At 43.7% G+C, this 14,455-nt stretch overlaps 1 protein-coding gene across 1 annotated transcript in view; it reads left to right on the top strand.

The window, feature by feature from the left end:
• Window positions 1-639, top strand: part of LOC308075733 (NACHT, LRR and PYD domains-containing protein 3-like) — a gene marked incomplete at its 3' end in the record, with an annotated part of 187,927 nt that extends 187,288 nt beyond the window's left edge. Inside the window, exon 17 of the mRNA XM_080415679.1 lies at window positions 620-639. Within this exon, the coding sequence (XP_080271805.1) occupies window positions 620-639 (20 nt within the window). The remainder of the gene's footprint in view (window positions 1-619) is intronic.
• Window positions 640-14,455: the final 13,816 nt, after the last annotated feature.

Here is a 14,455-nt window from a genome sequence, read left to right as displayed (position 1 = left end):
GTTAAAACTCACCAACCTTCAGTTCTAGAGCCACAATCAGTCACTGAACATGTTCCATTGCGACCCATTGGGGTTTCAAAATAACAACAGCTTGAACAACATGAAGTACAGTATACACACAACATACAGTAGATGGCCAGTGACTTAAAGCTAGGGTAAGTGATATATTTTTGGTATTTTTTTGTTTTTTGTTAAAAAGGTTAAAGTATAATATTCTGATAGTAATCATTGCTGAAGCGTTTGTTTGGTCACAGGGGTTTCTCCAGCTCTTTAGTAAACATAATATAAATACATTTTCAGGTAGGTGACAACATTTAGGCCAATCAGGAGAGAGCATTGAAAAGGCATTTTCTGTTTATTAAAGAGCTGGAGAGACATGGGAGAACAAACACTCTATAGCAATGAGTACTATCAGAATATAGAGCTATTTAACACTGACTTTAACAAAAGTAAATCACTTACCCTACCTTTAAGACACAACAAAACAAGTTTCCTACCTTGAGTGGTCTTCTACTTGACTTCAGTTGTGTCAGTGACGTCAGGGTCAAACTGTGGAACCCATGGACAGAGAGATAGAGCGTCCCTCTCTGTAAGACAGGTGGTCCTCTCTGTAAGACAGGTGGTCCTCCCTCTCTGTAGGACAGGTGGTCCTCCCTCTCAGTAGGACAGGTGGTCCTCGGACGAACCCTCCAGCGGTGACCCTGCAGTCATCTCCATCCTCCATACATCTGGCCAGGTCGCCAGTAACTTTCCTCCCCTGCTGTCTTCACACAAGACATACACAACTATTTATACAAGACATACACAACTATTTATACAAGACATACACAACTATTTATACAAGACATACACAACTATTTATACAAGACATACACAACTATTTACACAAGACATACACAACTATTTACACAAGACATACACAACTATTTACACAAGACATACACAACTATTTACACAAGACATACACAACTATTTACACAAGACATACACAACTATTTACACAAGACATACACAACTATTTACACAAGACATACACAACTATTTATACAAGACATACACAACTATTTATACAAGACATACACAACTATTTATACAAGACATACACAACTATTTATACAAGACATACACAACTATTTATACAAGACATACACAACTATTTACACAAGACATACACAACTATTTACACAAGACATACACAACTATTTACACAAGACATACACAACTATTTACACAAGACATACACAACTATTTACACAAGACATACACAACTATTTACACAAGACATACACAACTATTTACACAAGACATACACAACTATTTACACAAGACATACACAACTATTTACACAAGACATACACAACTATTTACACAAGACATACACAACTATTTACACAAGACATACACAACTATTTACACAAGACATACACAACTATTTACACAAGACATACACAACTATTTATACAAGACATACACAACTATTTATACAAGACATATACAACTATTTATACAAGACATATACAACTATTTATACAAGACATATACAGTACAACTATTTATACAAGACATACACAACTATGTATACAAGACATACACAACCAATTATACAAAATGTATCGTTTTGAAAATAAGTACAAACTTTATTACAAGTTCAGATATATAAAACATTTAGCAATGTAAATATGACGAGCAATAAGTACAAACCCCACATAATATGCCCAAAGGAATTAGGCTACCCCAGCGTTGTTCCCAACCACTATAAACAGCCCAAGTAATACCAATACACTTCAATAATAAAAGATGCCACGGCATATCAAATGCACACCAAAAGATCACTGCAATAAGCCTACCAAAATTGGATAACACTTCTATTGAAATTACAACAGTAAAATCCAAACCATGTGTTCACCAGAAGGGGACAGTATGAGACAGGCTATGAAACCCCACTGAGAATAATCCCACCCATGCGAGCAGCCCCTCTTAGCTAAGCTACAGCTATAATACCATCACATTACTATAATAGAATATCATACAGAGCACAACCACAATAACAGTTAATGAATCAAAATGAATTCCCTGCGAGGGCTTTTTAAATAAAGGCTGTGCTACTGCCAGCATTTTTAAGCATTTTGACTAATCTTTCAAGAACCACAGAATACTTTATGCTATGAATTTGTAAAGACCAAATATCTCAAAAGAAATCTCTACTTTCATCAGGAAAAAAGTGAGTTGATAGCATGTTCCGTTTTTTATCTATTGGTAGTTGAATACAGCTTGTTTTCACAAAGAAACAGCGGTCTGTCTCCAGATACATTTACATTTTTTAGCAAAACTAAACAATAAAAGCCTGGAGATCGAGGCTACCAGATACATAGATATGGGAATTTTTTTGTGAAAGAGACACGTGACAGGCAGAAAAGTGTAATTTCTTACATTTCTTCAGTGTAATCAGAAATCTCAACAGTAGTTTTATTAAAAAAATACGCTTTTGAGAACACTGTTTCACGCCAATGTCATTCAAGTGCATACATAATCATTGTGTGCAAAAGTACAAAATTACATGAAGTGTGTGTGTTACAATTTTTAGGTATTTGTACTTTACTCGAGTATTTCCAATACTCTTACTTCCACTCCACTACATCTCGGATCCAAATATTGTACTTTTACTCCACAACATTTATTTGAAAACTTTAGTTACTAGTTTCTTTTTAGATTTGGATTATTATCACAAAACATATCACTTCAGCTCTATATACATTTTCGACCATTTGAAAATAGCCGATCTACAAGCTCATAATACGTCGCATTGTGAGCTTGTAGATTTGCTATTTACAAAGATTTTTATACATTTTGTATAGTTACTTTACACCACTGTAAACCGTACATTGCATATAATGATATTACATTATTATTGTCAGTACAGTATCACCGTGTGCATTCAGGTATAGCACGGCATATTGTCATTGCAGATGACAGTTCAGCAAAAAGAAATCATATTAAAACATTTCTTCTTCGAGTGATAAACTGTGTTACATTGGCCCACATGCAAGGGGACCTTACAGCCTTTGCAGTAAAACCTCGTCGTTTTCCGTTACGGGCACAGACTCTGCGTTTCCTAGTTGGTCTAGGCTGCTTTTTGAGAGAGGCTTGGAACCGCACCAGTTCATGGGCAGCAGTGTTGCCATCCGGTCTGCTGTCAGGGTCTGTGCTTTGTGGGGCCCTCGGACTGGGTCCAGCTGGGTCATCATCGTGTTCTTCTTCCTCACCCGCCTCCTCACCCCCAACACCCGCCTCCTCACCCCCAAGGTGGCTCAAGGTTGTCCATGACTTCACTACAGCCCTGGTGAAGTCGAACATAGTTTTTATGTCCTTTGGGTGCTTTGCTCTGTAAAGCACAAAGACGTTGAACAAAGCGATCTGGATAAGATAAACAACACATTTCTTGGGCCACTTCTTCGTCTTCCTGGTGAAGAGGTAGTATGCCAGGTTCTGGTCACACTTATTGTTGTGATTTCGGTTGACCATACATATGGTCCCTAAGAGTCTCCGTCTATATATTAAATGTTATTATCAAACTATGTTTTATAAAAATCTTTAACCATATTAAGCTCTGCATCTATGGTGCATAGAAAGTGTTCCTACGGTGTGTCTATTACTTAATACTCACCATTTCCACATTTGGGCCTCTTGGAACTGTACAGGAAGCAAGGTTATTTTGTACAGAAAACGGCTTTGTTATTATTACTAAGTTATGGGCTGAAAGGGCCTGTTCACAGCCTTTCATGAGTCCATACGAGTCCATACAGTGTAAAAGTTAGTTTGTTGTTAGTTGTTAGTCATACAATCCAGAAACATTCACACAGTGGAGAAGAAATATTTGTTAACACACCATTGTGACATTGTGTTAAAGTCATGACCAACCACTCAAATAAATAGTCAGCTAGACACTGACATGTTTCAGTCACAGAATTTCCACTTAAGTCTTTCAGACCTCCCTTTAACTAAAACGATTGTTTATTTTTGAACTTGCAACTAGGCTTGGTAGGATTTTTCTCTTCCGGCATGCGCGTCCACATGACGACATGAGAAAAATGTCTACTTCGGTCAAACCAAATCTCAATATTCTAAAGCAATATTCATGTACGCTTCCATTCAAAATTATAGATGTATATTGCATAAGTATTAAATGGCTCCATTATTAGTACTCCTACTGTTTGTTTGAAAGAGGAACGCAGTGGGCCACCCCCTCCTCAACCCCCTCCTCACCCCCTCCTCATGATTGGTCACGTCATGTGTCCACTGTACAATACTGTATATATTCTCTATGTGTGTATTAAACTTGAGAGCTTTTCATGTGATACTGCCTGGTGTCAAGTGGTTCTCTGCGCGTGCGTCTCAACAGAAACCTTCACTCACCACCACCCTTATAGATGGAGACTCTTAGGAACCATATGTATGGTCAACCGAAATCACAACACTTATCAACACCATTCATGTATTGATTTTACAACGCAACGCACACTAGCTTCACTGTTGACACCTTCTCTCTGTGGCCTTTCTTCTTTGTGTCCACAGTGATCATTTCGTCCTTGTGGAATGTGGAAATCATAGTGACGATCTTGGCTTCCTTGGCCCGCCATGCCACTACCATCACATCCCCTGGTGACGCATCAATGTGGACCCAAGTGCCAGCTTGGACTTGGTCACCTGGCTTATGGGTGGCTGCCCTCTATTTTTACGGAGAGTACCGCTCTGGAGGAGGGCTTTACAGTTCTTGACTGAGTTGTACAGGTTGTCCATATACAACCTGTACCCTTGACCTGTAAGGGATCCTAGCAGGAAGGTAACGGTCTGCTGGTTGGTAAACCGGAGGTCACAGTATGGCTTCATATTGTACAGGTAGCCGGTTGCAGAGTCACACAGCATGCATGACTTGATGCTATATTTTATGGGCTTTGCCGGGTTGTATACTTTGAACTGTAGGCGCCCACGGAAACAAAGCGTACCCTCATCAATACTTATGTTCTGGCCTGGCAGATACATCTCCTGGAAATTTGCCAGGAGGGAGTCCAGGACTGGGCGTACTCTCCACATCGGGTCAGCAGGATCAGGAGTGTCACTGAAGTGGAGGTTACTCCAAATCAACTGGAACCGGTTCCTACACATGGTCCTACGGAAGTAGGGGGTTTCCAGGGGCTCATCTGTCGACCAATACTGTTCCAGGTCAGGCCTGACAACAAGGCCGGTCAGAAACAACAGCCCCAGGAAACACTTCAGCTCTCCAACGGTCAACGATGTCCACGCATTCTCTCTGGCATGTGGCTGCTCTGAAATGCTCCACTCAGCATAGATGTTGGTCTGATGACAGATCTCCTGTAGCAGAACATCAGAGAGTAGCAGCTCCGGGCGGTCGGACTGGAGCTCAGCAGCAGCACCCTGAGGGCCCGGATTCCCGGCAGTAAAGGGGATGATGGTCGGATGCCAGTCTGTGTCAGCCCACTCATCCACAGGATCTGCAGCTGGACCGCTCTTACGAGCTGTACATTATAGAAATACATAATTACCATAAAATACATATTTTTTTATTCATGTGGTAAACATGTGACAAACATAAAAAGTGCTTACCTCTTTTAGTGCCGACAGGTGGTACAGGAGTAGAACACGTGGGCTCTGCCTCACTCGACTGTGTGTCTGAAATCACAGTAAAAATACAAATACTTGGTCAATATTATGTAGGCTACATGTGGAATATGCTCCTACCAACAGCCTCACGGCATTGGAATGGCACACAGCAAGTTTACATTTCAGTCAGTTTCTTTATACTGTAGCTACATTAGAAGGCCGGCGGGTACATGTGTGGGTTGACCTGATTTGCAACTCATTTGTGTGATGCCATAAAAATAGCAGATCTACAAGCTTGTAGATCTGCTATTTATTTTATTTTTTTGGTAGGGTGATAGGGCAGCTAACAGTGTACTCTGCACTTTCTTGACTGATATTTTTGCCCTGTGTTTACTTTTATTGTGTGTTTTTAAGTTGTTTTATCATGCTGTTATTGTATTGGAGTTTTCGAGCATAAGTGTTTCACATGTATGTACCTAAACAGTGCATCTAAGTGACAATAAATCTGAATCTGTTTGCCTCTCTTCTCCTCTCCTCTCTCCTCGATCACAACACGCGAGCTCCTCTATCTCCTCTCCTCTCTCACCATACAATCGCATCTCCTCTCCTCTCCCCCTCCGCTATGCTCTGCCATGCTCCTCTCACACACTTTCAAACACTATATCACACACTCAATCTGTCTCAACCTGTCTGACTCACCTGTCTCACTCACTCACACTCAAAATACTGGGGGCGGCCATAGCTGAGTGGTTAGTGAGCCCGCCTAGGGAGCCAGAGACCCTGGTTGCCCCAGGTACGATTCCAGGCCAGGCCAGCAAATGTGTCGATGAAATGAAATATGTCCCTGAGCAAGACTCTTAACCCCTAATTGCTCACAGGCCCTCATTGGAAACAAGACCGCAAGGACTTTCACGAACGGACCTGTTAAAGGAATTATCATTATCCTTATACTCTCTTACCTTTCTCAAACTGTCTCTTCTTACTCCGATCTCTATTTGTCTTACTGTCTCTCTCTGTAATTGTTTGGGCAATGGGCACACAGAACTCCTCCTTCCAACGTCGGCTTTTTAACACCTTTGGGTGATCACATGACTGATCACGTGATGTTTTATGTTCTCCTAGAGCTACCATATTAACGGACAGGCTGCGCAACAGTGCAATTTACGATAAATAGAAAAGACCAAAAGACGGACATGTCCGTCTTTGGCGGTGAATGTGTTAATATACAACTAAATCCCAAACTCACGGCTCCAGAGCCCAGGTGCTCAATCTCAGTCCTCTTCCAATCGAGGCCCAGCCGGGCAGAGTGACGTCACTGTCCCTTGTCCAATCGGCCGTAGGTAGAAACTGAGGAGGAAACGGAGGCTCTGTAAGCGATGGTGGCAGAAATCAACGTAACGTCACACTCACACAATGCTGATGGAGATCGGAAGGACCGTCCCTTTTAGGCCGGGTTGGCTGGCATGTAGCGGTAATCAATCTGCGTGGTCGCGGCGATCCTCAGCGAGACGTCGGGTGCGATCAACGCTGCTCTGCGGCGTCCAGGAGCAGAAACTGGGAAGGAGGATATAAGGCTCGTGAGTAACAGTCAGATTTGCAATACAGCACCACACTCACACAAAGCTGGATCTCGTGGGTAACGTACCTTTTTAAGCAGGGTTAACTGGCATATCAGCAGGGGCTCAGTGTTGTCGGGCGAGCAGCGTGGTCGTGGTGGCGTGCAGCGTGGTGTCGGGCGTCTGGTGCAGTCAGTGGCGTGTCCCTCTGACTCGCGCTGCCGAATAATGCCTCCTTTATACCGCTGCCATCCAATAACGGGGCGTCAGGTATCACCTCCGCCTCTTTCACCAACCCTCTCATTACCTGCAGCGGGAAAGGGGAAACATAGAACCAACACAGGCACTTGCCAGTATATTTATACGAGACACACACAACTATTTTTGACAGTTCAGCAAAAATAAATCATATTAAAAATATTTCTTCTTAGAGTGATAAACTGTGTTACATTGACCCACATGCAAGGGGACCTTACAGTCTTTGCAGTAAAACCTCGTCTCCTTCCATTTTCCGTTACGGGCACAGACTCTGCATTTCCTAGTTGGTCTAGGCTGCTTTTTGAGAGAGGCTTGGAACCGCACCAGTTCATGGGCAGCAGTGTTGCCATCCGGTCTGCTGTCAGGGTCTGTGCTTTGTGGGGCCCTCGGACTGGGTCCAGCTGGGTCATCATCGTGGTCTTCTTCCTCACCCGCCTCCTCACCCCCAACACCCCCCGCCCCCTCCTCACCCCCAAGGTGGCTCAAGGTTGTCCATGACTTCACTACAGCCCTGGTGAAGTCGAACATGTTTTTTATGCCCTTTGAGTGCTTTGCTTTGAAAAGCACAAAGACGTTGAAATAAGTGATCTGGATAAGGTAAGCAACACTTCTTGGGCCACTTCTTCGTCTTCCTGGTGAAGAGGTAGTATGCCAGGTTCTGGTCACACTTATTGTTGTGATTTCGGTTGACCATACATATGGTCCCTAAGAGTCTCCATCTATATATTAAATGTTATTATCAAACTATTTTTTATGAAAATCTTGAACAATATTAAGTTCTAAATCTATGGTGCATAGAAAGTGTTCCTACGGCGTGTCTATTACTTAATACTCACCATTTCCACATTTGGGCCTCTTGGAACTGTACAGGGAGCAAAGTTATTTTGTAAAGAAAACGGCTTTGTTATTATTACTAAGATAAGGGCTGAAAGGGCCTGTTCACAGCCTTTCATGAGTCCATACGAGTCCATACAGTGTACAGGCGTATTTATTGTTAACAAGTTAGTTTGTTGTTAGTTGTTAGTCATACAATCCAAAAACATTCACACTGTGGGGACGAAATATTTGTTAACACACCATTGTGACATTTTCAAAGACATGACATTATGTTAAAGTCATGACCAACCACTCAAATAAATAGTTAGCTTAGACACTGATATGTTTCAGTCACAGAATTTCCACTTAAGTCTTTCAGACCTCCCTTTAACTAAAACGATATTGTTTATTTTGAACTTGCAACTAGGCTTGGTAGGATTTTTCCCTTCCGGCATGTGCGTCCACATGACGACATGAGAAACATGTCTACTTCAGTCAAACCAAATCTCAATATTATAAAGCTCATATACACTTCCATTCAAATTTATAGATGTATATTGCATAAGTATGAAATGGCTCTATTATTAGTACTCCTGTTTGTTTGAAAGAGGATTGGAGTAGGCCATCCCCCTCCTCAACCCCCTCCTCATGATTGGTCACGTCATGTGTCCACTGTACAATACTGTATATATTCTCTATGTGTGTATTAAACTTGAGAGCTTTTCATGTGATACTGCCTGGTGTCAAGTGGTTCTCCGCGCGTGCGTCTCAACAGAAACCTTCACTCACCACCACCCTTATAGATGGAGACTCTTAGGAACCATATGTATGGTCAACCGAAATCACAACACTTATCAACACCATTCATGTATTGCTTTTACAACGCAACGCACACTAGCTTCACTGTTGACACCATCTCTCTGTGGCCTTTCTTCTTTGTGTCCACAGTGATCATTTCGTCCTTGTGGAATGTGGAAATCATAGTGACGATCTTGGCTTCCTTGGCCCGCCATGCCACTACCATCACATCCCCTGGTGACGCATCAATGTGGACCCAAGTGCCAGCTTGGACTTGGTCACCTGGCTTATGGCTGGTGGCTGCCCTCTATTTTTATGGAGAGTACCGCACACATGGGTACCCTGCTGGAGGAGGGCTTTACAGTTCTTGACTGAGTTGTACAGGTTGTCCATATACAACCTGTACCCTTGACCTGTAAGGGATCCTAGCAGGAAGGTAACGGTCTGCTGGTTGGTAAACCGGAGGTCACAGTATGGCTTCATATTGTACAGGTTGTAGAGTCACACAGCATGTATGACTTGATGCCATAATTTATGGCTTTGCCGGGTTGTATACATTGAACTGTAGACGCCTACGGAAACACAGCGTACCCTCATCAATACTTATGTTCTGGCCTGGCAGATACATGTCCTGGAAATTTGACAGGAGGGAGTCCAGGACTGGGCGTACTCTCCACATCGGGTCAGCAGGATCAGGGGTGTCACTGAAGTGGAGGTTACTACAAATCAACTGGAACGGTTCCTAGACATGGTCCTACTGAAGTAGGGGGTTTCCAGGGGCTCATCTGTCGACCAATACTGTTCCAGGTCAGGCTTGACAACAAGGCCGGTCAGAAACAACAGCCACAGGAAACACTTCAGCTCTCCAACGGTCAACGATGTCCACGCATTCTCTCTGGCATGTGGCTGCTTTGAAATGCTCCACTCAGCATAGATGTTGGTCTGATGACAGATCTCCTGGAGCAGAACATCAGAGAGTAGCAGCTCCGGGCGGTCGGACTGGAGCTCAGCAGCAGCACCCTGAGGGCCCGGATTCCCGGCAGTGAAGGGGATGACGGTCTGATGCCAGTCTGTGTCAGACCACTCATCCACAGGATCTGCAGCTGGACCGCTCTTACAAGCTGTAAATTATAGAAATACATAATTACCATGAAATACATATTTTTTTATTCATGTGGTAAAAGTGTGACAAACAGAAAAAGTGCTTACCTCTTTTAGTGCCGACAGGTGGTACAGGAGTAGAACACGTGGGCTCTGCCTCACTCGACTGTGTGTCTGAAATCGCAGTCAAAATACAGAAATAAAATCTCAAATACTTGGTAAATATTATGTACAGGAATATGCTCCTACCAACAGCCTCACAGCTTTGGAATGGCACACAGCAAGTTTATATTTCAGTCAGCTTCTTTATACTGTAGCTACATTAGAAGGCAGGTACATGTGTGGGTTGACCTGATTTGCAACTCATTTGTGTGATGCCATAAAAAAAGCAGATCTACAAGCTTGTAGATCTGCTATTTTTATTCTTTTTTTTTTGACGGGGGGATAGGGCAGCTAACAGTGTACTCTGCACTATGCACTTTCTTGACTGATATTCTTTCCCTGTGTTTACTTTTATTGAGTGTTTTTAAGTTGTTTTATCATGCTTTTATTGTATTGGAGTTTTCGAGCGTAAGTGTTTCACATGGATGTACCTAAACAGTGCATCTAAGTGACAATAAATCTGAATCCGTTTGCCTCTCTTCTCCTCTCCTCTCTCCTCGATCACAACACGCGATCTCCTCTATCTCCTCTCCTCTCACCAAGCAATCGCCTCTCCTCTCCCCTTCCCCTCCGCTATGCTCTGCTACGCTCCTCTCACACACTTTCATGCACTTTCAAACACTATCTCACACACTCAACCTGTCTCAACCTGTCTGACTCACCTGTCTCACTCACTCACACTCAAAATGCTCTCTTACCTTTCTCAATCTGTCACTTCTTACTCCGATCTCTATTTGTCTTACTGTCTCTCTCTGTAATTGTTTGGGCAATGGGCACACAGAACTCCTCCTTCCACCGTCAGCTTTTTAATACCTTTGGGTGATCACATGACTGATCACGTGATTTTTTTGTTTTTTGTTCACCTAGAGCTACCGTATTAACGGACAAGCTGCGCAACAGTGCAATTTACGGTAAATCAATAAAAAGACCAAAAGACAGACTTGTCCGTCTTTGGCGGATAACGGTTGGATTTGAAAAGACTTTGGCGGTGAATGTGTTCATATACAACTAAACCTAAATCACAAACTCACGGCTCCAGAGCCCAGGTGCTCAATCTCATTCCTCTTCCAATCGAGGCCCAGCCAGGCAGAGTGACGTCACTGTCCCTTGTCCAATCGGGGCTCCGGACGAGGAGAAGCCCCGTATGTGGTGTCGGTTGCCTGGCAACAAGTCCCGGTAAAGTATCATTCATAGTCGGACGTAAGGAGACGTAACGAGCGCCAGCGCTCCTTGCGTTGTCGTTTTTGTCTCCCCCTCCGTCACTTACGGCTCCAGGATTTCCGTCCGTGCAGTCGACATTCACCGTCAGGCCGACGTACGTTCGTCTGTAGTACCAGTGGAGCCCGTTGGCAGTATAAGGAAAAAAAGTTTTCCTCGGGCCCTCTTTCTCCAAAAAAGACCCACGTTGGTTGGTGGAAGTACTTGAGTAAATGTACTTAAGTACTTAGACCATGACTTAGACCCGTCGATCCACAGTCTGTGACAATATATAGCACAGTGCAGTAGGGGTCGAAACTCACGTTTTGTAGACAACCATTGTTTTTGTCTAGTTTGTGGACTAGTTTGTGTCTTTTATTGCGTTGTTTTGGCTAGATGCTACAATTAATGGTAGCTTCATGTTGTTAGCGCAGCTGGCTGTGTTGCCAGGTTTTGTGAGAGAAATAAGCAACCAGGTCTATGAAAACAAGCCCAAAAGAATCGACTAGGATATAGCAGATCTACAATATATGTTTGAGAATCACTGGTTTAAATAATAATTGGCCCAAATAAGCAACTACACTTTAGAAACAAGCCCAAATAAAACCGCAACCACCAATACAAAATTGCTTGTTTGTTTACAAGCAACTTTACAGAAAAATAAGCCCAAAGTCGCTTATAATAAGTAGACATGGCAACATTATGGATACGGCGGTACATACTAGTGGCCATCTACTGGATGAATAGGTGTATTACACCTGTACACTTTTAAATAAATAAAATTACCCCTAAATAACGTGAGCGACTATGCATGCGTCCGTAAAGAACGGACGGAATCCCTCACCCCCTGACGCACGTTTTAGACCCATCTAGGGACTATGAACGGGCCTTAAGCAGTGTGTGTCCCACGGCTATTCAGAGCCGCGTTGAAGTCTGCTGGGCCGTTGCGATCCAGGACCAAGGCACCAAGCGTGATGACGAACGTGGGCCACGGCCGTAGCTAGAAACTGAGAAGGAAACGGAAGCTCTGTAAGCGATGGTGGCAGAAATCAACGTAGCGTCACACTCACACAATTATGATAGAGCTCGGAAGGACCGTCGCTTTTAGGCCGGGTTGGCTGGCATGTAGCGGTAATCAATCTGCGTGGTCGCGGCGATCCTCAGCGGGACGTCGGGTGCGATCAACGCTGTTCTGCGGCGTCCAGGAGCAGAAACTGGGAAGGAGGATATAAGGCTCGTAAGTAACGGTCAGATTTGCATTATAACACCACACTCACACAAAGCTGGATCTCGTGGGTAACGTCCCTTTTTAAGCAGGGTTAACTGGCATATCAGCAGGGGCTCAGTGTTGTCGGGCGAGCAGCGTGGTCGTGGTGGCGTGCAGCGTGGTGTCGGGCGTCTGGTGCAGTCAGCGGCGTGTCCCTCTGACTCGCGCTGCCGAATAATGCCTCCTTTATACCGCTGCCATCCAATAACGGGGCGTCAGGTATCACCTCCGCCTCTTTCACCAACCCTCTCATTACCTGCAGCGGGAAAGGGGAAACATAGAACCAACACAGGCACTTGCCAGTATATTTATACGAGACACACACAACTATTTTTGACAGTTCAGCAAAAATAAATCATATTAAAAATATTTCTTCTTAGAGTGATAAACTGTGTTACATTGACCCACATGCAAGGGGACCTTACAGTCTTTGCAGTAAAACCTCGTCTCCTTCCATTTTCCGTTACGGGCACAGACTCTGCATTTCCTAGTTGGTCTAGGCTTTTTGAGACATTATGTTAAAGTCATGACCAACCACTCAAATAAATAGTCAGCTAGACACTGATATGTTTCAGTCACAGAATTTCCACTTAAGTCTTTCAGACCTCCCTTTAACTAAAACGATATTGTTTATTTTGAACTTGCAACTAGGCTTGGTAGGATTTTTCCCTTCCGGCATGCGCGTCCACATGACGACATGAGAAAAATGTCTACTTCAGTCAAACCAAATCTCAATATTATAAAGCTCATATACACTTCCATTCAAAATTATAGATGTATATTGCATAAGTATGAAATGGCTCTATTATTAGTACTCCTACTGTTTGTTTGAAAGAGGATTGGAGTAGGCCATCCCCCTCCTCAACCCCCTCCTCACCCCCTCCTCATGATTGGTCACGTCATGTGTCCACTGTACAATACTGTATATATTCTCTATGTGTGTATTAAACTTGAGAGCTTTTCATGTGATACTGCCTGGTGTCAAGTGGTTCTCCGCGCGTGCGTCTCAACAGAAACCTTCACTCACCACCACCCTTATAGATGGAGACTCTTAGGAACCATATGTATGGTCAACCGAAATCACAACACTTATCAACACCATTCATGTATTGCTTTTACAACGCAACGCACACTAGCTTCACTGTTGACACCTTCTCTCTGTGGCCTTTCTTCTTTGTGTCCATAGTGATCATTTCGTCCTTGTGGAATGTGGAAATCATAGTGACGATCTTGGCTTCCTTGGCCCGCCATGCCACTACCATCACAGGTGGTAGCTGGTTGCAGGGTCACACAGCATGTCTGACTTGATGCCATATTTTATGGGCTTTGCAGGGTTGTATACTTTGAACTGTAGGCCCCCACGGAAACACAGCGTACCCTCATCAATACTTATGTTCTGGCCTGGCAGATACATCTCCTGGAAATTTGCCAGGAGGGAGTCCAGGACTGGGCGTACTCTCCACATCGGGTCAGCAGGATCAGGAGTGTCACTGAAGTGGAGGTTACTCCAAATCAACTGGAACGGTTCCTACACATGGTCCTACTGAAGTAGGGGGTTTCCAGGGGCTCATCTGTCGACCAATACTGTTCCAGGTCAGGCCTGACAACAAGGCCGGTCAGAAACAACAGCCCCAGGAAACACTTCAGCCCTCCAACAGCCAGCAATGTCCACGCATTCTCT

The sequence above is a fragment of the Gymnoscopelus braueri genome (genome assembly GCF_963280865.1).
Source record: "Gymnoscopelus braueri genome assembly, chromosome: 20".
NCBI lineage: Eukaryota > Metazoa > Chordata > Actinopteri > Myctophiformes > Myctophidae > Gymnoscopelus > Gymnoscopelus braueri.
The sequence above is the reverse complement of the archived record's forward strand: the minus strand, read 5'-3'. Positions and strand labels throughout refer to the sequence as shown.